Source organism: Apaloderma vittatum, unplaced genomic scaffold (genome assembly GCF_000703405.1).
Source record: "Apaloderma vittatum isolate BGI_N311 unplaced genomic scaffold, ASM70340v1 scaffold838, whole genome shotgun sequence".
NCBI classification, from domain to species: Eukaryota; Metazoa; Chordata; class Aves; order Trogoniformes; family Trogonidae; genus Apaloderma; species Apaloderma vittatum.
Window position 1 is genome coordinate 15,923 of NW_009728793.1, and position 26,412 is coordinate 42,334.

Consider the following 26,412-nt stretch of genomic DNA (forward strand, 5'->3'; position numbering starts at 1 on the left):
AATGTTGTCACTTGCTGCTGCCAGAAGAGCTGTGGCTGTGCCTTGGGCCATATTTCGGTGAAAGAGTTTCACCACCTTGTGCTGTCTAGTTACTGGATGCAGAAATGCTGTTCCCACTTCTTTGTGCTAAGAACAGAAATCCATGATGAAAGACTAACGTGGGGAGTTTTGTTTCTTTTTAATACTAACCTTTTTAACCACAGAAAATACGTAGGGAATTGTGTTTCCTAGAGCACAGCTGACATCGAACAAGGCAGTTTCTATGCTCACCATTAGAAGCCTTTTCACAGAATCATAGAACGTTCGGGGTTGGAAGGGACCTCTAGAGATCATGTAGTCCAGACTTCTGCCAGAGCAGGGTCCTGTAGGGCAGGCCATGAAGGAACGCATCCAGGAGGGTTTTGAAAGTCTCCAGAGAAGGGTCTCCACAACGTCTCTGGGCAGCCTGTGCCAGTGCTCCGTCACCCTCACAATAAAGAAGTTGCTCCTCATGTTGAGGTGGAACTTCCTATGTTCTAACTTAAACCCAGTATTTCTTGTTCTAGTGCTGGGCACCATTGAGAAGAGATTTTCACAGCTAGCATTTTGCTTCCCAAAGGCGTCTCTCCCTGAGTGGCTTGGCAACCATTTACTTCACTGTGTGTTCTCTAGTTGCATCTGCTGAGACTTCTCTCTTCACCAAAAGAATAAACACCACGTTCCTTGTGTGTGACTTCAGCTGCCAGTGAAGATTCACGTGGGCACGATTTTTGGTTTGTTTTGCTGTGCGGCAGGTGTTTTGGGCAGCGGAGTCAGGAAAAACCTGAAAAATATTATTAAGGTATATATTAAGAAGTAGAATACCTGTTTCTTAAATATGGTATAGAATGGATAGATGTGAAAATCATCAGCTTCCGAAAGATTTCATGGAAAGGTTTAAAAATATCTACTGAAAATGGCAATGAGGTGGCACCTCTGTTTAGAGACAGCGGTTACGGTTATGCTAAGTAGCTTTTGTCTTTGCTTACACAAAGTCATGCTAGCCTTTGCTCTATTAAAATATTAGATAGTTATGTATAAAAACACCTCTCCCTTCCTATATTTGCGTATTTATTTGAAGTCATTTGAGCTGTTGCAGCCAACAATGCTAAGACTGAAATGTCTGGTATTTTGGTTGCAGTGTATTTTCAAGACAAGGGCCTTGTCTCTGGAATTTACTTCCTTGAGTGTGGGACCCTACATTTAGTACAAGTCCTGATGCTTTCTTCAAGTCTTTCAAAGTAGTGGATCAGAAGCTGCAGTGATATAATCTTTATTTTTCTGATTACGGTTGAAAGTTACTGGAATCGTGTACTCTGTGTTTATTTTGAAAAACTTGATTTTATAAATTTTAAAGATGGATAATACAGGGATTACTGGTGAAAGAACAAACCGGGGCTGTACCTACCATGTAAATATTAATTATTTCATTTCATAATGAAGGAGAAAACTGGGGCCTCTTATCATGAAAAATGTAGGACAATGCTTCTTTTAAAGATTGAACATATATGAGTGTCTTTTTCTGCATATTAGGGCTTTTTTCTACCTGACAACTAATATATGCCAAGATGATGTTTTAAAATCTAAAGTTCAGGCATTAATGGATTTTAATTGCTGTATTGGGCTTGAATCATCCTATAATTTAATGTGTAATTCACCATGCAAAAAGAATTGGGAATGCGAAAGTAATGACAAAGAGGCGGCAGAGGGGATGAGTGTATATAAAAATGTCTAATACACTGAAAGTAGACTGTGAGTGATCAGAGAGCAGAAAAACTATTTTAATTTTTCCTCTGATTGTAGTAAATCTGCATTCTGCAATCTGTAACATGTTCCCCTGACAGTAGAGCACTTAATGTGCCAGCGTCATACCAGTTCAATCGGTAAGGCAATGTTGGCTGAAGCAGACGGTTTCTTTTCCTTTATTCCCCTGCAGTGTTGTTGTTGCCATGAAGTGCTTGCAGATATCTTGGGAGATGTGTACTTTAAGGGCATTGGTCCACAACGTGAGCGTGCAGAAAACCAGTGGTGTTTGTGTGCCTCATGGCTTGGGGTAAAACCTAAGGCAGGCAATAAGCAATTCACACAAGCACTGGATGAACAAATAACAAACGCAGTTTACTTTCCTTACTTAAAAAGCTTTCCTTGATTTGAAAACCATGTACTTCAGTTCAGATTAGTATTTTTTTTTCTCCTGCTGCCTTTAGTTTTAAAGGAGAAATCTGACCAGTCAAGATTATTATTTGGAAAAAAAATAATAATAATTAGGATTTCACCCTCAGAGCCCTCCTCTCCAGTTCTTGGCCTCATCTCACTTTCTCTGCATCATCTCTGGTCAGTGAGGGCAGCAACTGTTCCCCATGGCTGTGTGACCCCCAGCAATCACAGCAGGGAAGGGACAAGAACATGCTGTTGGGGCAAGGAACAGCCGGCCATTAGCTTAAGCAAAACCTAAAACCGTACCTTCGGTTTAATGGTTTAACCTGCCTTGTGGAAAACAATTATGTTCTGATTAAAACAACAGTCTTTGCGAAAGCTAAGGAATTTCACTTTTGCGATATACTCCTGTATAGAATTCCTTTTTCTTCTCATCCAATATGGATGCCAAAACTATTGTTTTTAATTGGACAGGATAGCAAAACTTAAAATATATACTGTATACCACAATTGCTAGACAAAGTTCCTGAGTTATTAGGTTCTTGGATTCAGCACATGCAATTTACCAGGATACTTCTTTATGGCCCTTGTTCAAAAAATTGGATGCAGATTCTAATGTAGGTGGTTGAATTTAGTGTTACATCAGTTGAAGAGAGCCATAAGTGATGCCAGACTGTGGAAAACTTTCATAAGAGTTTATATCTTTTACTCCCTGCCAAACATACTGACTTTTAAAGTCTTTGTAATGTTATTTTGGGTTTTTTTGGCCATCTTTTTTGAAGAAAAGTCCCCCTAAAGTGAATACAAGATAGTACTATAAATCAGTAAGGAGGATGCAGATCTAAGTCTGTGCCGAGACCTGTGTTTCTGCTTCATAGAATGGCCTAGGCTGGAAGGGACCTTAGAGATCATTTAATCCAACCCCCCCTGTCGTGGGCCGGGACGCCTCTCAGCTAGATCAGGCAACACATGGGGACCGAACAGGGATCGAAACCACGACCTTGGTGTTGTCAGCACCGAGCTCAACCAACTGAGTTAACTGGCCCCCATAAGAACACTCATCAGAATTGTTTTGCAACAAAAATACAGTTACAGAATTAATACAGTTGAAGTTTTTTAGAAATCTAGAGTAAATATGGGTATGTACAGCAGTGCTATGTGCAGCTACACAGAATTCAATAGAATGTACTGGATATAATGCATGCCGCTGAGGACAGACTGTAGCCCACATATGTTGTAGTATAAAATTAGAGATTGAAAGATCATTTATCAGTTTTGCTGATTGGGCTGAGAGGATTCAAATGTCTTTGTAAAATGCATATAATTCCTCCAGCTGAAGCAATGGTGCTTCGCAAGTCATTTATCAGCAGACTGAAAAAACAAAACCTGTAGTAAATCAGATACTCTTTTTTTTCCTGGCTTTTGTGATTTAACACTTTGTGAAATGTAGTTTGTATTAGCTATGCTGTTAGGCATTCCTCCTAACAAAACTTATACCTCCATCAAGGTGTTTGTGCTCTGTGTCTCCAACAGGGCTTTGTTGGTTAAAGATGTCATGGAGATATCATTCCCTTCCCCTGCCTTGCCTCTGAGTTTTTAGGTTTTCTATGTAAAAATAGTTCACGGGCTCTCTCATGGTTGAACTGCCTGGTGCTGTTTTCATTACACGGATTTTTGTTTCTTTTCAGCTGGTTGTGAGAGATTTTTGGCCTCTTGCATTTCTCTGTGGTTAGCTCTCTGCAGTCCTTATCATGCCATGAAACATTTTTTATTTATGGACATAAATTGTCAATTTTTTTAAAAATACTTTAATTTTGCATGAACAATACAGTCTGTGGTCTGGATTTTTCACTTGGGCATCTGGATATCAACTTGATTTCAGTTATAACTGTATAGAGTTTGCTGATTGCAGTCTTGTCTCAAGTGAATATTTGTCATGTCTCAAACTCATTTCAAAACTTAGAATGATTTAATAAGCTTCAACATGAAGAGCAGTCTGTAATCTGTAGAAACTATATCCTGATGTACAGATATCAATGTAATAACAGAGCCATATGCGAGAGATCATGTTATTTTTGGACTTGGTCAATATGAATAAATCCAGAATCTCAAAATTCTGTTAAAAAAATAAATCCTAAAAATATTCTGGGAGTATGACAATACAGGCCTTGAATAACTTGTTGATACTTCCTAATATGGTATTAGGCTTTTAATTGTCCTATGAAAAATGCACTTATCTTTCCTTATATGCATTAAGCTGCTGTTTAATGCTACCCCTGTATTAGCAACGTTAATACTGAAACCCTAGATAAACTTTGATTTATCCCTTTTGACTCAGTTTTCTCTGTGAACTCTACTGAGACTTTAGTAAGGGATGTGTATATTGATAATCTGTGGTGAGCAGTGTGGGTTACTCACATCCTGTTGAATAGCAGTTGGCTATTTTATGGCTGAGGAGTGCGAGGTTTGATTTGAACCGCTTCTGAGAAATAGCAGCACAGGTAGCATCCTCAAGGTGCTGTGACTTTGTGTGCCTTATTTTTTAACTTACTAGATCTGTTTCTAAGTGAGCAGTCCAGATGACTTCCAGTTTAAATTAATCTATGAAACTAAACAAAAAAAGATAATAGTATTCACTAGGAGCGCATACAATAGCGGGAGCTGTTTACCAAGAGTTGGGGCGAAGAAGTGCACTTCCAGGCCCAGTTCTTGCTCTCAGTACCCTCCATGCTGGATGAGTTACTTTGAAGTGCAGCATGGGCAACTGTAGCATTAAATTATTGCTGTCACTAAGGATTGACATCTGGGAGATGATTCGTACAGGATGAGGAAATGCTCACTCATTTTCTAGGTAAAGGTGTTATTTGGAAAAAAAGCATTTTGGGAGAGAGGTCTTCCAGTGCAGTATGTTGGGGTTTTTTAGTATCTCCTGTGAAATTAAGTCACAGAGAATTGAGACTGTTTAACATGGATGCTTTATTCCTGTGTGAACTGTGGACAATATGTGGTAAAGCGGTAACTCGTAAGAATCGTCTGATGAACAAAGATACTGGAAGACAATGTACCACAACAGGATCATAGAAGAGAAGTTTTGGCAGTTCAGTAATGAAACTGTATGTGATGACTTGAATGTCTGTTGCTATCAGACATCTGTTCTTACTCAAAAAGGAGCATAGACCTTGAAATGATTTTTTTTAATAGGATATTTTTCTTTCTGCAGGACTTTCTTTAAATTTAAATGGTGATAAATGATTGTATTACTGTTAGTATGTGGAGACAGATATGCTATGCTACCAGGAAATTACACAAGCTTAAGATTGGTTTGTTGTGAAAGTGTTAGGAGTAATAAAAAAACACTTTGTGATTCAAGATAGTGGATATGATTTCATGCAAAGGAAAGTCATGACTCATTAACTTGTTAGAGTTCTTGAAAGATCAAAGAATTATAACACAGCCTTGCTTCATTACTCTCTTTAAGGACCAGTTAGTGCTACTAATAGGAATCCACACATTTGCCTGCAGCATCCTAACTTTAGTTATCACAATTAAGTGTCATCTCTTTAAACAGCTTAAGTTGGGCTGATTTTGTTCTCGTCCTCAAGTACATGTGTACTCCTACCTAACTGGCCCTGGGTGGCCCTGCCTTAGCAGGGGGAATGGACAAGATCACCCTCAGAGGTCCCTTTCCAACCTCTACCATTCTGGAATTCTGTGATTCTGTTACAAACTATACTGTTAATGGATTTTCTTCCTTAAGAATATAGATTCCCTTAATATTGGGCACTTAATTCCATTGTCAACGAAGTAATTTTTAGGGTAAGAGTGAATTCATCAAAATGCTGTTTTTGTCATAGGATAGTGAGGGAACAAAGTAATTATTTTTTTAAAAAAACTTCCAAAATATTTCTTGCATCTCATCACATGCTTAAATGTTACAATTTTATGCAATGCAAAGTATTGGTGATATTAGTGATTTTTTTTTTCGTGTCATAACTCTTCCACGCTTCTACTAGCCTGAGGTTTGTAGTAGGTAATATGATGTCCTTAGAATTTTCATTAGCAGTAAAAATTTCAGTCTCATCTTTGCTGTTGAAAAAATCACTGTTCATTCTAGTTCTGTTACTTTCATGTAGAAGTTACATAGATGATTCAACCTTGGATTAAGTTATGTTGGTGGATTGTTTTAATGCAAAGGCTTTTTGTACTGTGAAGCTTTCACTGTTTTGAGAAACATTTGTAAATTCCCAGCATATCAAGCTTCCTTGTTTGGATAAAAAGCATCTGGCTTGTTTTTTGACACTGAAAAGGACTCCCAGTGGTATCCAGTGGGTTTTTTCAGGTTGGATTTGGTGGGTTCTTTTGATGTGAAGCTTAGGAAAAGGCTAAAAAAAAAGTCTGTTGACTTATCCAAAGCTACAATTGCTTGAAGTCTGCTTTCAGCACTTCTGTCTTGGGCCTACTGGGCCTAATAAAAACCCCATCTCCCTTTACAAATGTGTTTTGATTTCTCTCCTAGCTCTTTAAAGGGAGTACCTGGCCATTTCCCAACTGGATCTGATAGTCACAGGGTTAGCAAGTTACAGGTCCTTGGCCTATCCTGTTAAACATAGTTATGACTCAGCAGATGGAAATGCAATACTGGTATTTTTGAGCTTGATATATTTTAACCCCATTTAATCTGTAACCTGCCAAAATCTCATTATTTCAGAAAGTGTGAGAGATGCAGGATAAGCTGTATACTTTTTTTTAAACTTGACTTTAATTAGACAACTCATTTCTAAGTCCTGAGACTTCAGAAAAGTGATAATTTTCAGTTTCTGAAAATGCTATTAAGTCCTTCTATGTGATGCAAATTAATTCTTTTATCTTTTATTTTTCATATTAATTCATTTAGAATCCCTGAATGTTAACAATTTTTACAAACTGTAAAAGAGCACATTATTTATCTAATTACCCTTCAAATTGTAAGCAGAACATCAGGCTTAAATATTCATAGACTAGTCCTGCTGTGTGTAGGGGGTGTTAAAGCAAAAGCATGTTCTCTCTCTGTAGCTTCACTCTTGCAGCTGACAGAGCTACTTATTTCAGGTCAGACCCTGGTATGTGGTATCATGAACCTTCTTTCCTACTCTGGCCTCTTCTGTTGGTAACTTAATATTCAGCACTTATGCCTTCTTTTTTTGGGGAGATCAGCTGGAACCAAGATGGGTGGATATATCCATCTTGTAACAGTGTTGTAGGCTGAAGTACCTTTGGCGTTGTCTGTGCTCTTTTTCTCAAGTGTTTTTTACCACGGGTTGCTTGTGCCTTTAGCTGGCAGTAAATCTATTTGTAGGCCATCCTGCATGCTGAAGAGGAGGAGTTGATTATTTGAGGTTAGGAAAAAAAGCATCCCTTGGTTTAGTTCAGCTGCACTCTGTATGGCCATCCTTCTAGCTCTCCCTTTCCACTGCCAGCCATGCTATTACATTTGCTGTGAGCACTCAGCATTTTCCCAAGAGGGATGCTGGCCGGTGAGGTGGTTTGCCTTTTACCATCAGCCAGGGTTGTTTAGGACCTGGCAGAACAAACCAGGGAAGGAAGGGGGGAACCTGTTCCCAGTGTAATCAGCAGTTCACTTTGCTAGTGCTTGCTCATTGATTCGTTGTTAACGCGTTACCAAAACTTTAGGATGGGGGCGAAGGAAGACTAAACAGGAAGAAATTGAGTTCTAAGGGTTGCACAGTGTTGTGCAGAAACACATGAGGCAGCTCTCACAAGACCAGCGTGAGACATAGGAGGGTGTGAGTCTCTCAGCACCCAGCTCTTTTGGAGCTGACTGACCCTCTCATGTACCAAACTAAAAAGACTGTTCTGTTTCTGGAATCAGCATTAGCACAACATCTCTAGATACCTGTAAAAATGCCTGTACAGTAATTCACAGTAGGTAAATTGGCTGTGAAAACCTCTGAAGAATCACAGAATGACAGAATGTTAGGGGTTGGAAGGGACCTCAAAAGATCATCTAGTCCAGCCTCCCTGCCAGAGCAGGATTACCTACAGTAGGTCACACAGGAACGCGTCCAGGTGGGTTTTAAAGGTCTCCAGAGGAGACTCCACAACCTCCCTGGGCAGCCTGTTCCAGTGCTCTGTCACCCTCACAGTGAAAAAGTTTTTTTGGAACCTCCTATGCTCCAGCTTGTACCCATAAGAGAACAGGATGCTTAGATTTCTTCCTGCTCTACAGAAGATTGTGTGGATGTGCAGACCAAGAAAAAAGAAATATCATTCATGATTTCCTTCCTCCTTTCCAAAGTTTGATGTGCATTGTCTGTCTTCAGACTGACTGGTCATGGCCTCCAGTAGACAAATCTTCTATTGTAGTCTGCATTTTTTTTGTTCTTTTAGACAACAGCAATTGCTGAGATTTACAAATAATTAACACTGTACTATAGATCTTGCTTCAGGGTTGGAGGCATGTAAAAATGCATGCAGAGGTTCCTATTTTTTTTTCTCTTAAAATCTTCAGAGAGTTTCTTGATCAGCTGAGTAAGTCCATTCCATTGTAGATAATCATATTTAGTATAAGAATTTAATATCTCATTGACTTCAGAGACTGCCAAATAGCAATAACTAGGCCTGTTGTCTTTGTCCCATTTCTGGGAGAAAACTAGAAGCACTATGTGAATTCTAAAATGTCTAAATAAAGACATGGATAGGTATTAAGAGAAGTATGTAAAGTTCCTTTAGAAGTGTTTAAGTTCACATCCATTCCTCTTGAAGCTTGCCACGCTTGAAAAAAAGAGCGCCATGGTTGGATTTTAGGACATTTAGCACAACAAAATGGCCTTGAGAGGTTATGTAAATATGCCAAAACAGCTTGATACAATTCTTGGATAACTTGAAGAAAACTTAAATCTCTTCCTTTTTTTTAAGCACGTGTTACCTTTTTTATTTTTATTTTTTTGAACACTGTATCCTACTGTTGTAATCAAACTTAAGTTTTAAGGAGCTAATTGCTTAATGAATAGCTAATCACTATTTTAGTTAAATTAGTTTATTAATTTATATTAGGATAAGGAGCACAGAATTTTACTTATGCTAAAAGTCGTGTGTAGGCCTTAGCAAAAGCCAGAGCTGTGCAGGCTACAAATTTGGCAGAGAATGTCTGGTACTCATAAAAGATCTTACCGCACCTGTGCTCTGGTTCTACCGCACCTGTGCTTTGGTCTCACTGCAACTGTGCTTTAATAACAGTACCAGCATATTTCATCTAGACAGATCAATAGGTTGCATTTCACGCAGGCATGCCTCCCTACTCCCCCATTTTTGTTTCGTGGTTAAACACCCCGATTGCCAGCGATTGTATGGAAATAAGATATATGAATATTAATAAGGGTTGAACCAATCATTATAAAGGTTAAAATTAATAGCGGACAGTGTATGCATGTTTATGTTAAAACATTATAGCTTTGTAAAACAGTGTATAAATAGATTGAATTTTTGTGAGGTATTCAAAGCATTGGGTGATTTCCAAGCTTCCCAGCGCTGCAATAAAGAAGTGCCTGCTTATCTACATGTAGATAAGTCCTGTCGTTTTTGCGACCTTCCCTTTAGAAATCGCAACACTACGATACTATCACAAACCCACCAAAGAAACAGTCAGATGATCACACTTACCTGCATTCTGCCATTAATATCCAAAGAGAAAGTTCTGTTCATTGATGACAAATGTACCAGACCCTGAATAAGTTTCCTTAGAGAGGCAATCAATTTACTAGTGGGATTCTGAGTAAAGAAAAGTACTGAAGATTTCTGGGATATTCATACTGGACAGTAAGACCATGTTTGCGTGTATGTAGGGACGTTTAATTCCCTACAGTGAATCACAAGAGGAGAAAAAAATGTAGAAAAAATGGGGACAGGGGAGTGGACATGTGTTTGATGTTCTACGTTTAGCTACGGAAAAGAGAATGAGGTATACATCTAGGAAGAGTGTGATTCCTGACAGTAGATGATGAGAGTTCAAAAGAGATCGTTTTCTTTTGAGTTATTTTTATATTTTCAGCGTAGCTGTGATAGAGAGGTGGATGCTGTTACTGGAAGGAGCTCTTCCTAACTGACACTTGTCAATTTTGATAGATGAGCAGCTTCAGCATCCATGGAATGTGGAGAAATGTTCAGTGAAAGGGCACTTGGTATGACAAGCATCATTGTATTCACAATACCCTAAACCCAGGAGACTGTCACTTCTTACTGTAATGTCCGTGTGAGGAGGGGCAGATGGAACTGAAGGTATCAGTTACTGATGCATCAGCATCTGCTACAGGGGTGTTACCTGACTGCCGCAGCTATTGAAAATGTATATTGTAGAATGTTAGGGGTTGCAAGGGACCTCTAGAGATCATCTAGTCCAACCTCCCATCTAGCCCAACCCACTTCTTGAGAAGAATCAGGTTGGAAAAAAAGACTGAGGCAACAGAGGCAGATTTTGGTTGCTTTCTGCCAGCTGTGTTGGAAAGTCTCTGCATGTTTCTCAATCAGTAATGCCAGCACATGGAAAACCAATCTGGTGTGAGCAGTATGAAGCAGAGGGAAACCAGAAAGTGTCATGCAATTGCACAAGTAAGAGAAAGCAGATGCAAAGGAAATGTTTTCCCCTTTGTGAAAAACCTGGAGTTCCATGTTTTTCTCATCTGTGTTCTCCATCTCTGAGATGGCAAGAGAAGTATTTTTTTGCTTGTTCTCTTGTCATTTCTGAAGTACAAGACCTGAATGAATCGTACAGATGACTTAAGTGTTTCTGAATCATAGATAACCATGATTAGATGTTGAGCTCAAAAAGTATGTGTAGAAACATCTTAATGCCTATATGCTGCACAAGCCACACAAATCTTTTGAATGCCCTATACATTTCTTTTACTTGATTGTACATAAAAGACAGCTTACTGGAGTGTATCCATGGTCTGGATGTACTCTATTGCATTGTGTTTTCTTGAGTCTATACCAGTGCAGGTAGATAAGGATCCTATAGAATATGAGATTACTTTAAGTGAAGTTTTACCTTGCTGAAGTAGTCAGGCTCTGGCTTTCCCCTCTTCCCTGACTCATCTTCATTTACAGTGCTCTCTTTAAAATCAGTGGAAGACTGGCCTTTGACTTCATTAGGGCCAGGAGTTCATCAGTAATTCCTCTAAGTAAGGATACAGCACACTACTGGAAACCCTACGGGAAAAGTGCTCTGTGAGGCATAACAGTTTTGGTATTTCTATTTCTCTTTCAAACCAATGGGTTTTTTAAGTTCCCTTTAAAATTTTGATAGTGAGACCGCTGACTTTCACACACAAAAAATATTTCTAAACCACTTATATATTGAAAACAACAGCTAATCTGTACCTGTTCAGTATAGCAAAGGCATGCTGAAGTACATGAAATATTAGGTAAATACCTTCTCTGAATGTTAAAATAACTGGCAGCTTTGCTTTCAGTGGTACATTTTCTGAGTGGGTTGAGCTCTCCCTAAGTAATTAATAACTCTTAAGCTGTCTGAATAGTTTCCCTTGAGTTGCATCATATAATGTGTCATATGAAAACAACTTGAGGCCTAAAGTAACATGAAACTGTGTGATGCATCTTAATGTGATTTGAGGAAGATGGATGGGAAGGAAATTATTTCTTATTCTGAGTAACAAACAGCTGTTCTTAACTTTTATTTGAAAAGAATTTAAAATACCTTTTCTAGGCAGAGATTGGTAAATTTTTCTACTTAGTTATTTCCTTTTTTCCCATTGTACAAGTCAACTTAGGCAAGAACTATGAATCAAAAATACAATAATTTGATGCAGAAATTGTGAGAGTAATGTGGAGGGGTTTTTTTTGTATTTATTCACCTGAGCTTTACTTTTTTATTCCTAATGGATCTCAGTTTAAATCCCTTAGCAAACACAAAAAGGTGAAGAATTCAGTGTTTCTGTTAGTGTGGTACTGAGTAAGTCACTGTCCACTACAGGAGAGTTTTTCAAACTAGCTCCTTCAGCTCTAGTCACCAAATTATTGTAACATTGTCATGTTACAAGTGACATATACCAGGTAATGGTATATGTCAGCTGGAAAAGATATGTCTTGCCATAAACTCTAAACATCTCTCACTTCACTCTCAGGAAATGTAAGTTGGCTCATCTTTCTCTTCTTGGAAGATATTCAGCAGGCTGGAGGCTTCATTGATACTTGTAAATACGGAAGTTTATCGTATACTGTAGTGTATTCTCATTTGATATGGAACAATTAAAGTTCATAAGATTTAAAAATAGATGCTGCTTTTCCATTAGTACTTTTTTAAACATAAAAACAAAAGGTAAATAAAGGATTGCCTTACTAAATTTGATATGGGTAACTCAACGCTGCTTTACAAAGATAGAACTGAAACTGTTTATAGCACAGTGAATGCACAGTTAATTCATTCATAATTACTTCTTTAGCATGGTAGCACTAGAGAACCAGCTGGTACCTGCATTTTAGGCATTTCTAGAACTTTTGAGGAAACAAATGAATAAGCAAATAGTTGGCCAAAAATCAGTCTATACTTGATCATTATAAACAATGCAAACTATGCACAAATACAGTTGTAAAGTTTATGCAAGATTCCTGTAACTGCTCTTCTAGTAACCGCATAATGTACACTCTGTGTTGTGCTTGGGCCGCAGCACCTGTTCTTAGGAAAAATTATGGCTACATTTAATCCAGTAAAAAACAGGAGAAAACAACAAAAAGCTTTGCAACTCTATTATACATATGCTTTAATAGAGTGGCATATCATAGTTGCAGGAACATTAGTGTGCATTTATTAACATTCTGGATTCACCTGTCTGTTGCTTCAACCTGTGGAACATGAAGAAATATCTGAATGTCTGAATCTGTAACATATGTACATATGATCTAGACACTCGTATAATTAGAGATTTTCCCGCTAGTTATCTTTGGTGTCCTCAGTCTGCCAGCTGGGGCCTCTGTAACTTACAGTACACCTCAGTCCAGCAGGCTAGGGTGGTGTCAATTCAAGCTTATGTATTCAGTTCATGTGCTTCAATTCCTGCTATTGTTTTCAGCAGTTTCCACCAAGGGTGTGCTTTGCTTTAAGAACACAGTGCTCCATTCATCAACTTTCATTTTTTATTATATACTGCTGAAAATATGGACAGAGGGATAAAATCAGACTGTCTGAATTCCACCTAAAGTATAATTTAGTCAGACTTTGGGCGCCTGAGTCTCAGAGAATGCTTCAAATCGTCTACTCTCAAGCACCACCTAACCCCTGGCGGCACCTAAAGTGAGTCATTTTGGACAACAGATTTCCCCCGGCGTCTGGGCATGAGTTCCAGGGAAGCTCAGAAGGACCATGGCTTAAGCAGCCAGTCATGGAACGCCCACCCAAGTTTTATTGTGACTCAAAGATGTGTCTAGATATGCCTGAACGCTGCCCATGTCCCCAGAGGGGCCTAAGCCATTGACTCTGCTTAACTCACACATAATAAGCTTGGACAGCATTGAATTCAACACAAACCACAGCAGTCACGAGCACTTTTGGTGTAGAAGGGGGAGAGAAGTCCTCTTCAATAGGCTTAAAGATTAGAGCAATCGTTCAGGAAGAGTGTCTGCTTTGGATTGTCCTAAGCTAAGGAAGCTCAACAGGACTGGGAGGACTTGGAGATATTGTCCTACTCTTAAGGATGTTTCCTAGGAGAGGAAAATCTCAGACTGACGTTTTTGCTCCCAAATCTGATTATATTTTAGTTCATACCCTTTTGTCTGAAAAACCATAAGCATCCAGTTCAGAGATCAGATGCCAAGGATGCCATTGTTTGCTTGTCTGTTTTAACTTGTAAGGTTCTTTTTGTCTTCTTTATAGATGAATTTGCACATTTTTTAATTGCTACACATATTTCGATAATGTTAGGGCTTTCTTAAGACCTGTCATTTCTCCTACTGCTTTTGGCTGAGATACTATTAAGTACTGCCCTGAGTTAATGTTCTATATATTTATGCTTTACATCTGTAGACTTCGAGTGAGATTCGTACAGGTTACGTTTATCCTTATTCTTTCTCCTTTTCCTAGTGTTCTTTCCCTGTGTCACATGGAAAGGGTAAATATTCTGTGAAGAAGTACTTGTTGAGCTGTGGACATGTGAAACAATCTGCTTTTGTATTTTCCATTAACTTTTAATGCTGCTTCTTTATTGTTTTCACCCTCTGCATGACATCTCATTAGTTTTTAAATATTGATAGATGTGATCAGGTGAAGCAGTGTATTAAACATTCAAAGACCTTCTGAATTTCAAATTCAATATTCTGCAAAATTTTTTTTGGCTTTTCTCAAGTACCAATATAAGATTTTATGTTCACGTTTTTGTTCTGGCTTTCCCCCCACCTCCCATCAAATATCTTCATATATTTCTTGTTTGAAACACATATATACTTTGCCTATTTCTGAGGAGTTTTTAACTGAGCTTTACAGAGTAGAAGTTACTATGGTACTAAAACTTAGATTTTGTTATAGTATCTTACTGATTGTCTCTGCCTAAATTAAGTCAGTTCAATGCTAGATGCATGCTTTTTGTCCTATTATGTTCACTTGAAGCCATACAGGGAGCAAAAAGCATAGGGGAAATTTTGCATACTAGTAGATAGTATGCTAATTTTCTGACTAGTTTATCCATCTTTTTTCCTTTGAGCAGTCAACATCCGGCTGGAAAGGTTGAGTGTTAAGTGTATACTTTAAAGCCTCTGTAAATGACTTTTTCGTCACAAAGGAATGTTCGTATAGTTACACAACGAGAACTCTTCTCAGAATAAAGATACTACTTTTTGTCAAGTCGTGTCTTTGGTACGCAACAGTTGTATACGAAATTTGTGCTGTTTGTTTGCCAGACACTGGAACAAGTTTACCAGTGGTGGGATAATGTCCATTCTTAGAGGCTTTCAAAACTCAGCTGGACAAGACTCATAGTAACTCAGTTTTCAGGTTGGGCTTCCTTTGAGCTGTGCATTAGATCTATTGGCCTCCAGACATATCTTCCTACCTACATTATTTTGTGAATCTAACCGATTTTTTCCTTGGTCTCATTTGACTTAAATTTTACCTCTTTACTTTGCTGAAATCACCATAATGCTCTTAGGAATTAGATTGAACTTGTCTGCTCTTCGTGTTTCTCCCAGTACAGTTTTCACTGTCAGTTCAAATGTAAGAAGCTAGAGTGAACTCCTGCCCTTTTTTCATAATGCCAGCCCATACCTTTACTCATGTCTTGTTTCTCAGATGGTTTGATTATCAGCTGAGGAAGATAATTTTGTACCATGTGCACTCACAGCTGAAATTGGGTTGGTTTTTTTTGAGAAGATTCTGAAGGAAACTCTTAAAATTGTAGAAGACTAATACTGTGATTCATTTAGATAGTTCTTAAGGAGGCTTACAATAAAAAGCAACAAGACAAAAAAAAAGAATAAAGCGCTCCATAATTAGTAGAATAACTGCAATATCCAGAAACTACTTCTGTTTGTGTTGCAGGCTTACGATACCAATCATGTTTTTCCCCCCTTTCATTTGATGAAGACTTGTGATCATTTCCCTTCCACAATTGTCTGCCCTTTGCCTATTAATGTAAACTCCTGTTTCCCTCTCAATATGGACCTTAGCTGGAGAAGTTAACTGATTTTGGAGAGCTCATCAGATGCTTCCACAGCCAGATACCATGTCTAGTTTACGGCTGTAAACCTGCAATGCCATCTCCTTAGCTTGCCTGGGGTGGTGTAAACCACAGGGCTGATTCCATGTCTGGATAGTTTACTGTTCTACAGAGACATACTTATGTATTACTGGTGCCCAATGATGGTATTTTCTTTATAAATCATAAACATATTATTTATGCTATAATTAAAATACAGAGTAGTAGATTTAAGTTCTGTAAAGCCTTTTGACTTTTGCCTGACTTTTTGACATTAGAACACCTACAGCTGTACAGCAGAAAGTGCAGGTCCCCTAACAATGTGGGAGAGCAGCCAATTTGGTCCTGGGATAAAACAGGAATCAGCTGTGGGCAATAAGCCAAAGAAGGACGATTCCCACATAAGGGACTTAAATAGGTGTTAGCCTGTAAAGAAGCTCTTTGGCAGGATTTGGAGCAGACTTCTCTACACTGAAGGCATTTTTCCTGACATCTGAAGTTAACTGAAGTGCACTGATTTCCAGGATTGTTTGTGGGGTTGTTACCTTGTCAGCTGGTGCTTTCCTCTTTTCTTTTTTGTCCCTTCTGTTTTGGTTTTAGTTTTTCTAATAAAGCCTTTACAGCACATTACTGTGTGATTGTATACCTCTTTGCAGTTTTCTAGAACTAAACCATTTACTTCAAATGACTGTGGAAAGAAGAATGAAGAAAATTTTTCTGCTCTGAGACGCTCAGATTTTCTTCCACTTTGATTGAGGCAATGCCTTTTGCAGTGTGGTTAGTTGGGGAATTCTGACAGTTTTCAGCAAACAGCAGTGTTAACACTTTAGCTGATTGTGTCTTCTGTAGTGTTTGCATCTGCGGTTCTCGTTTGTCTCACCTCCGTATTTGAAGAGAAATAATTTGAAATGCAGAAGCTTCCAAAGAAAAAAGTTGATTACAGCTTCCTAATTTGCTTAGTACGTAATTGGTATATATTTGATGATTACCAAAGTCTGTAGGGTTGAACTACAGACTAATTTCATTTTTTCTGAAATACAAACTTTTCAAATAGGTCATAGAAATGGTGTGGTACTGCATTCTATGATATAGGTAACGGGTCAGACTTTTTTTAGATGGGTTGACATGTATTAGGTAAGAAAAGAATAACAAAATCAAACAAAAACAAGTCATTCATTCAGAAATGTATTCCTTATTTTTGTTCAAGTCTGCTAAATTCCAGCTGTTTTGATACTCAAGTTCTCGGAGTCATTGCCTGTGGAGGTCGCTGGATCAATCCCCCTTCTCAAAGCGGGACCAACTTGAAAGTTAAATCAGGTTATTATAAGCCCTGTCCAGCTGTGTTTTGAAAGTCTCCAAGAATGGGGATTATCCCACAAATCCTCTGGGAAAGTTGTTACAGTATCCCAAGCAATAGATTAGGAAAAGCAATATTTTAAAATATGTTTATGTTTATGGCATTCACTCTGCAGCAGTTCTTTTAAGACTCCTATTTTTAGTAATTACAGATTTTTCAAAATATAGAACAAAAAATTTATTAACAAAATCTTCAACTATTTATTCCTGTAAATAAATAAACTGAATTTTACTTTAGAGAACATGTGCTTCTGAATGCTGAAGCATGTTAATTTGTAAGAGTGAGCATTTGGCTCTGTGTTTTCACAGCTATTATTTCAGTTCAGTCCTTTTAAGCAGTGTTTGTGTCTATAAGAATAACACAAAATCTTTTTTTTTCTCCTTATTGTAGGCAAGTCTTTCCAAATGGGCTTCCTGAAGAATACTCTCTAGTTGCCACGTTCCGTGTAAGGCGAAATACCAAGAAAGAGCGTTGGTATATATGGCAAGTTTTAAATCAGTATGACACACCTGAGGTTAGAGTCGTCTTTGATACTTTTTTTCATTAAGTTTCTTTTTTTGCCCATATAGTAGGGCAAATCTAACTTTGTGGATGTTTCATCACTGCCTTTAGCTACAGTTTATACGCAATAGACAGCCTGCTTTGAAATGATGATTTATTGTAGGAATGACAGAAATTCAACATAACATATTGAGCTGAGACTGAAAACTAGGATAAAAAGGCATGTTATGGCTTACAGCTGATAGGTATTTACAAAGTTACATAGATGAATGCTTCATAACAATTCTTGCCCAATCTGTGTAGTTGAAGTGTTTTTTCTATAGTATATATATGTGTTAAGTTCTTATAATCATACTTTTTAAATGACTACTTCTTTTATTTTGTTTTGCTTTCAGATCTCTGTACTTCTGGATGGTACCAAAAAGGTTGTGGAGTATATGACCAAATCTGCTCAGGGAAATATACTGCACTACGCTTTTAAGAGTCGAGAAATATATCCATTGTTTGATCGGCAGTGGCATAAGCTTGGTATTAGCGTGCAGGCAGGGATCATTTCCCTCTATTTGGATTGTAATTTAATTGAGAGAAAACAGACTGATGAAAAATTCACCATTGACTTGCAGGGAAGGACTCTGATTGCTTCTCGTGCTGCAGACGATAAGCCTGTAGATGTGAGTAGTATGAAAGGAAAACCTGGTAACTTGAAATCATTGTTTAGCCACACTTTAACACCATCATAAAGAATTATGTGGATAAAAGATTCAGAGCTGGTAATTAATTTTGAATGTGTATTCTTAATTTGACGTCCTTAAATCTTTTTCTGTAAACAATGTTCAGTGCTGCAGCATCTGCTAAGGCAAGCCTTCTGTTACCAGAGTAACTACAAAAACTCAAGTCTGGTTTCAGAAGTCTGTTCTTCTGTATTCACTTTGGAGTAAGAGCTGTGTCGTTACCGTAGACATCCTATTACTACATGTAGAAAACTACCAGTGGTAATTTTTTTTCTTGCATTTATTATGAGATTTATTTATAAGTTTGTTTTCAGCCATCTATTACAGTTTGTGTCTCTTTAACACAGGTGAGACACACAAAAAAATAAGGATTACCTCTGTATCAGGATTGTATCACATTCCAGGGTACCTGAGCTATGCACTAATGGGGGTACATTGTTCATAGTTGTCGCTCCCTTCTCCAAGTGGGAGGGATTAGTAAGTGGCTGGAGCTGTTTCCTTCAGCCTTTGGTGCAAGAATTATCCAAGGCAACCCCATCATATTCTGGCCTGTGTTCTGTCCCAGAGATGCTCTCCTCTGTTTCCTCATGCAGAGAGGTCACAGCAAGTCATTTGAAAGCTCCGGGAAATGTCAGTTTGTCAATTGTCAGGTACCTGACATCCAGTTACCAGGTTTAAAGCATCTGGCTTGGAGTTTATAGTGATTATCTGAAAGTTTCAGATATATTATGTACACTCTGCAGTTCCAGATGAAAATAGCATATTGTAACTGCCAGCTGGCATTGTGGGAGGAATTGGTCCTGTGAGCCCCAAAACACTTTGGCTTGGATTCAGAGCTCTTATTTCGTGGGACCAAGCTCACACTTTGTTTTATTTTCTAAGGCTGAGCTCAACTTTATTTGAAATGTATGTACCATCTCCTCATTTCCAATTAGCGCATGGGAGAAGGAGCAGATTCTTTTTATCAGGTGTGGATCACATGGCACGGGCTGGATAATCCTGTGTGGAGGTTGTCAGCTGGGATTTCCACGTTTGCAGGAAGGCATCCTCAAAAAAAAAAAAAAAAAAAAAAAAACTTAAAGCATCAGTCAAAAGACCATTTCAGTAACCAGAAAGCTGAGAGCGGATCCTTTACCAACAGTCACTCTTCTCAATACCAAGTGCAAAGGAGAGAATAAGAGGATACAAAATAGATGGAGAAAAGAGGCTTACAAGGGCAAGATTAACTAGCTAAAATTAGATGCTGTTCATTTCACCAATCCACCCAAAATCTCTGAACCAGAAGCTTTATGTACAGAATTTGTGGTTTTTGTTCTTCAGGTGATTTAGTGGCAAGATCCAGGCAAAGTTCTGTCCAAAGTGGTAGAAGATGTATGTGAGATACAGGTTACTGAGCCTTTACTCTAGTTCACTGCAGGAGAAAATTACATTCCTGAAAAGAAGGTTTACAGAGGATGTCTACAGGGCTAAAATGCCTATGTAGCATAGCAGAAGCAGTACACAGGGATGCAACTTGCAGGAAGGTAGATTAAATCTAAAATGTAATCTCCAACAAAGTAATAGACTGCATGATTTGTTCTTTAAGTGAAGAGCTAATTTGTGCCTTCTTTCAGCATTTCAGAAATATGCAGTGTTTCAGAGACAAATTTTATTATGCCAAGATAAGAAAATACATGCCTTAGCACATGATTTTTTTACGTCTTATATTAATTGCTTTTCTATTTCTTAATAGATTGAACTTCACCGCATAACAGTTTATTGTAATCCAAAACTTGCATCAGAAGATACGTGTTGTGAAATATCTGCAGACCTGGTAAATTATTTGTTAAAATGCAAATATTAATGCAAAAGAAATTGCTTCACTGTTTCTTACTGAAGAGTTGTAAAGAAATTTCGGTAGAAGTGTTAGATTAATTACCTCCTAAAAATTAATCCTTTATCTGCAGTCATGGTAGGTGGCTTCTTGCTAAGTAAGAGGCAACAGTGGAACTTCAGTAAAAGGCACTATGTGCTGCTAGTGCTTTTAAAAATACATTTCTTACCATTGATTAATATCTAATTAGTGACTGAGGAAGTCTCAAAGAGTAGGAAACACATCACTGTGATGACCTGAGGATGGCTTCAAATAACAGAGGCCATTTCAATAGCAGCTACATCTAGTGAAGCATTACAGGTGATAAACAAAACCCGTGAAAGAGTCTGCGTGACAGCGAAAGGGAATAAAAAAAGGAAGTGTTGAGCATGTTTCCCTTATTTCATTCTGCTAACATGGAGGAATGGGCATTTCATAACTGGCAAATACTTTCTTTTTTGTAGCACACGTGCTGAGATGTATTTATTGTTTAACATCAGAAAAAAAAAGATTTAGTTCAGAGGATTCAATTTCGTTTTATTCTGATAGACAGAATCAGTGTAAACTGGAAGACACCTGATCTATAGAACCATCTTAAACATTCACTCAGCCATATAGCTAAATGGTGGACTGCATGTTAATGACTTTCATATTGAAACCAGCATTCAATTTTTTTGTTTATTTTTTCATTACTTCCTCACCAGTTGTGAAGGCTACATTTTTAGTAATTTAAGGGAAAGGCTTTATCCTTGGATACAAATTTCTACACTAAGCTGTAAGTCCTGTTGGAATTCCTTTGACAGAAGGCTCACAGGAGACCTCATTACATCTTAATGAGAGCCTCTGAAATTTATCAGGTTCTGGTGACTTGTCCTGCAGTATATCTTGACTCAGCTCTCATGAGTTATAGGCAGTTGAATACTGACTTCAAACTCACTCTGACATTTTGCATTTCAGGGCAGTGGGTGGAGGATGGGATGAGACTGAGGAGTACCCTCTCTTTTTTTTTTCTTCTCTTTTTCCCATGAGCATTTTCTGCTTTACTACTTCTAATTTTGGGAGACTTTAGTCCTCTGTTTGGGCTCTTTTGGAGGAAAGAAGTGAGACAGTTGGATCAGTTTTAACTGGCATTGAATTTGGTACAGAAGGATCTAGATTTCATTTTACTACAGCTTCTTCCTCTGTTTAACAACTGCTGCGGCTTCTCTGTAATATGGTGTGTACAGGAGTATTAAAACAGCAAATAACTTAGAAGTACTGTTTGGATGGTATTTGTCTATAAACCGAAGTGGACCAAAAATCAGAAAATCTTTTTATTTTAGTGCCCACGTGAGGAGAGGTTACTTGCTACAACTTCATCACCAGTGACTGCTCATGCAAGCAAAACATACATGCTTCCAGGAATGCAGCAAGAATCTAGAGAGAGATGCCACTGCTTTCCAAATAAAGTATGAGGTTTTCCTATTGCATTTTAGTGCATCATGCTGTTTAATCCTGCTATGTATTAAGGAGAAGTCCTGGGTTATTTTTTTTGTAGTTATGAAAAATATCATTCTGTTTTATAGTGTTGTAATGTACTTACATTGTATGTCCCAGTTAAGAAACAGTACATTTTAAATTTAGTTAATTTAAAGTTAGAGTTGCCAAAGTCTGTGAAGTTTAGTTGTTTGAATACACACACAAAAAAATCCATGGTGAAAATGAGAAATATTTAGGCACTATATTCAGTGAAAATTCAATGTTGCCTTATATTTATTCTGAGTCATTTATTTATTCTGAGTCAATGTTGTCTCATTCCGTCATTAGGCTTTTATGATAAAGACAAGGAAGCCAAATAAACCAAATACATATTTTTGATTTGCTGCTTTGGTGATTTTTAATTTCTTTTAAAATCAGGGAGAAGCAGGATTGCCAGGAGTAGCTGGTTTGCCAGGCCAGAAAGGACATAAAGGTGAAAAGGTAAAATATCAGTTGAATTCTATCTTTCAGATCTTGGGCTTATCTTAAGTAGAAATCATAAGGATTTTGTTATTCCTTAAAGAAATCTTGGTGTGCACAGGTTTAAATCCTTTATCAGTCTCTGGTTTTGCACGTGGGCTTCCTGCCAGGTAGCCTACGGCTGTCTCACTTTGGGATCTTCTCATCAACTCTGTGGAACACATTTTATGTGCTTGGGAAGCACTACCCAATCCTGTCAGCATGTCCTATTGTGTGTTCGCCTTATCTAAAAAAAGAGAAGTGTGTGTTGTCTGTAACAAGGATTTTCCCATCTTGTCACTGCTGATGGACGGAATCTTGCGTGGTGGATTCATCCTTGCAGTCATCAGCAGCAGGGTGTGAATTCATTCGTGTCGCCTCAGCACTGGATCGCTCTTCCTATCACTCTTACCTGAAATTTTCTTATTTGTAAAGAGAGATGGACCTGACCTTGGCAAGCCCCTAGGACAGGCCAGTCAGTGCTCATTTCCTTGGGCCTATTCTGTATTTTTGTTGCCATGACATTCCTGTGTTGTTTAGCTTGGAGGTTTCCCTTCTCAGTCCATTCTCTAAATTTGGTTGGAGGGTGCTGGGTTAGGAGACGTCTGAAAATGTGTTTTTCTTGTGCTAATAGAGGGGGAAATTTGAATAAATTCTTGAAAATCAGCGGGAAACACAGTGGATAGAAATTCTGAATTCAGGGAATGCAATGTGAGAGCAAGATAGCCAGAAGATGGAGGTGTCTTAACCCAGCATCCTCCCTTACCGCACACTGTTTAGTACGTGTTCTGAAGAATTTTGTGACGACAGCCAGTGCTGTTCCTAAGACTGCAAGACCCGTCTGAAATGGGTCCAGTTCTAGGAGGGTTTATCCACACAGTCGGTTAAAATGAAGTAAATTCCGTGATAGTGTCTTCACCTCTGACTCCTCCCCTTGAATATGTATTTCGCTTTTGATACTAGCTGTATCTTTTTCCTAGGTAAAAAAAACATTCAAGCGTGTAAATTTTTATAGCTCAGCTGAACATAGAGGGATGGCTGGCAGATTCCAAATTTAGTCATGAATTTTTCTGATCTCAGGTCTGAGTATATAAACCAACTGGTGTTAGGGTTAGCCTGCATTACCAGTGTAAGGAGTTTCCCAGCATTTATTTGGGAAACTGCTCTTCTGTTCCTGATGTGATCCATTTAGACTATTACTATTACCTCTAAATAAAGCATATGTGGCTCTGTGGTCACCTCCAGTTCTGTTCTCCTGTGCATTTTAGAAAGAAACTCACACTGCATTGATTCAAAAACCATCCCAGCAGTCAGTAAGCCCTTTCATCTTCTGTGCATCACTGATAGCAAATTGCATGAGGCCATATCTGATGTGGTTGGCAATTACAAAGCACAGCATTTTGATTCAGGTGTAAAACTGAAAATTGTTAAGCTTGAGATTTGTGGAAAATAATATTTTCAAGATTTTTGCAAATAGACATTTTTCTTTAGTAGTGGCCTACTACTTGTAATTCAGATTTGGTCTGTTTGTCGCCAGCCACTCTTGATACTTCACTGAATATCCAGCAGTCTAGCCTAATGATAGTAAATTGACATTTGTGAATATGGGGTTTTTTTGGTTTTGTCTGGAGGACACGTTAATGCTGTGATTGGCTGGATGTGATTGGATGGTCTCACTTTTGACCTTTGGGAGCAAACAAATACTGCCTTGAATAGTGCCTCCTGTGACGGAGTTGAATGCCGCATTCTTTGAGGCTTTAGTACCATTTTTTCTTTGCCTCTGCATTTGAGCAAGCTCTCGGTAAGACTTGCTCTCAATGATGGCCTTGTTACATTGATAATTAGAGGTGGAGAGGCAGTAAGACCCCAGATCATTCCAGACATATGGGATACATGATTTATTGCCAGATTATTTAAAGGAGCATAACAGAAGATATTTTGATGTTTCATGTTGTACATGAAACAGACAGTTTCTTGATGACTTTTCTGGACAGTCACAAAAAACCCATAGGATTTCTGTAAGTTACCTGATGATTCTTCAGCCTATGTTTCCTGCTTTACTTGTGCTCAGCTCCGCATTTTATCATTTTCTTTTTATTCAGTGTCATATTACTATTAGCATCCAACTAACTGTATTTAAATATCCTTGCCATGGCAGCATCCAAGTGAAGTTAATGTTAGTTTTTTAGCTTCTTTCCCAGGAAATTTCTGGACCTGTTGATGTTATCTCCTGTTCAACACATCATTCCTTATCCTTTTTTTTATGTTGTCTCATTCCAATTTCCCATCCACAATAATTAATTTTATGCCTGAATTTCAATATCTTTTTATTGCTTTGGGATTGGCAAGAAAATCTCTACATAAACAAATTGATGTTAAGGTGTATTCAAGCCCCCAAAATTGCCCTTAGACTTTATTGAGGAGATTATGATGACAGTTCTTCACTCCGCAATAGAAGCGTTATCTCTGGTGCCTCAGAGGTGAAGAAACTGCTCAGTTTCAAGACTGTCTGCCTTCTTGAATAACCAGACTGTCATATGCCCCTTACTGTGTAGCAAAAACTGCCTTGGGGCAGTAGTCCTTGTTCCTTTTCTTTCCAGTGAAAGCTTGGATTCAGGGGTGCTTGCTCTGCAGGATTTTTTTTGCTGGGAGATCAGCTTCTGCAGCTCTCTGAAGCAAGGGACAGCCTCTTGTTCATTAATATCCAAATAATTAACACTCAAAGTCACCAAGGCCAACTTTGCTGCTTAGTGTTCTCTGCCCTTAGAACACACTTTATGGACTGCCTGATATGTTTTTTCCCCTTGGATGAAAACTGAGAGACAGCATCAGTAAAGTGCACAATTTAGGTTGTTCCTAAATAATATACCATGTTACAGTCACGGTAGCTTGATTCTTAGCACAGCGTGGTTCACAAGTTTCAAGGGGTCACAAGTCAGTCGGAAGTCTCCTGTGATTTATCACATTTTGATGTCTGCTCTGTAGAGGTAGATTTCTTCTTCTGGTGACCCAAGTGAGAAATCTACTGTATTCTGTTTTGGAAGCAATTTCTACTTCTTCACCATGGCTACTCAGTTGTTAGCAAATGTCTTTTGGTCATGATATGAAGGTCCTGTTTTGTCCTCAAGATGTAGAAATTCTTCAGACAGACAAAATATATGGGTCATAGAAATTGGAATGATTACATACATAACATGAATATACAAACTAATTTTCTCTGCCAAAGACGATAAAGGAGTAATACTATGTTGTCTTTTTTTATTTCTTTGAAGCAAACTTAGTGCCCATGAAAGTTTTTTAAATTGAAATCCAAAGATAATTAAATATTTTCATATAATATGAAACCATTCTAAGCTGTGTTAATAGGTCATATGTTAATGCTTAAGTACAGCAGGGAGCAAAAAGCCAGAGGCAGAGTACTTTCAAACATTAAACTGTTGATGCACACCATGGAGAAATTAATTGCTATTCGAGTGTTCTTCATTACTTTAGATTTTACTTAAGGAAAAAAAAATGCCTTAAAGGCTATTTTAGGATTGATAGAGATAGGTTTATGCAATATGCAGTTGCAGTATGAAAATATTTGTAATAGAATGATAAGAAAAAATAACTCATGGAGAATAAATGAGGTGTCTGACTGCTCTTTCTGCCTATTTTCCTTGCTAGTCTTCCTCTCCTCCTCCTTTGTCATTCCTCTTAAAACCCAGGTTCACCTGATTCCAGCTAAGGCATATCTATGGGATTATGCAGCATTGAGAATTATTGCTTTCTGGTCCAATTTTTGTTGCAGAGGTTATTGGTAGAGACCTGGAAGTTGAAATGCATGAAAAAGTAAAACTTTGGGCAAAGTACAGCTGGCCGTCTGTGATGACAAAGTCAGGAATTTCCAGTGTGCTTGGTAGACTAAAATCTTAACATGGCCAGAAGGGAACATTCCATGTCTATGGAGCTAAGAATTTATTGGCAGTCCTACTTAATGTAGGGGAAACACTGGAGTGGAGCTGCCTTTGAGGTGAGTTTTCTTCCTCACCCTTGGCAAATTCTCTGAATTTGAGTTTATTGTATTGATCAACCAGAAGTTCCTAGTGAGGGGCTGGTTGGTGTTTTTTGCCCTGGCTTTAA

The 26,412-nt window shown here is 38.1% G+C and overlaps 1 protein-coding gene across 1 annotated transcript in view; it reads left to right on the plus strand.

The window, feature by feature from the left end:
- The window catches only part of LOC104277522 (collagen alpha-1(XIX) chain-like), a gene marked incomplete at its 3' end in the record, with an annotated part of 64,999 nt that overhangs the window by 14,956 nt on the left and 23,631 nt on the right, over positions 1-26,412 (plus strand). Inside the window, exons 4-8 of the mRNA XM_009874179.1 lie at positions 17,620-17,743; positions 18,126-18,401; positions 20,194-20,274; positions 21,636-21,761; positions 22,210-22,272. Of these exons, the coding sequence (XP_009872481.1) occupies positions 17,620-17,743; positions 18,126-18,401; positions 20,194-20,274; positions 21,636-21,761; positions 22,210-22,272 (670 nt within the window). The remainder of the gene's footprint in view (positions 1-17,619; positions 17,744-18,125; positions 18,402-20,193; positions 20,275-21,635; positions 21,762-22,209; positions 22,273-26,412) is intronic.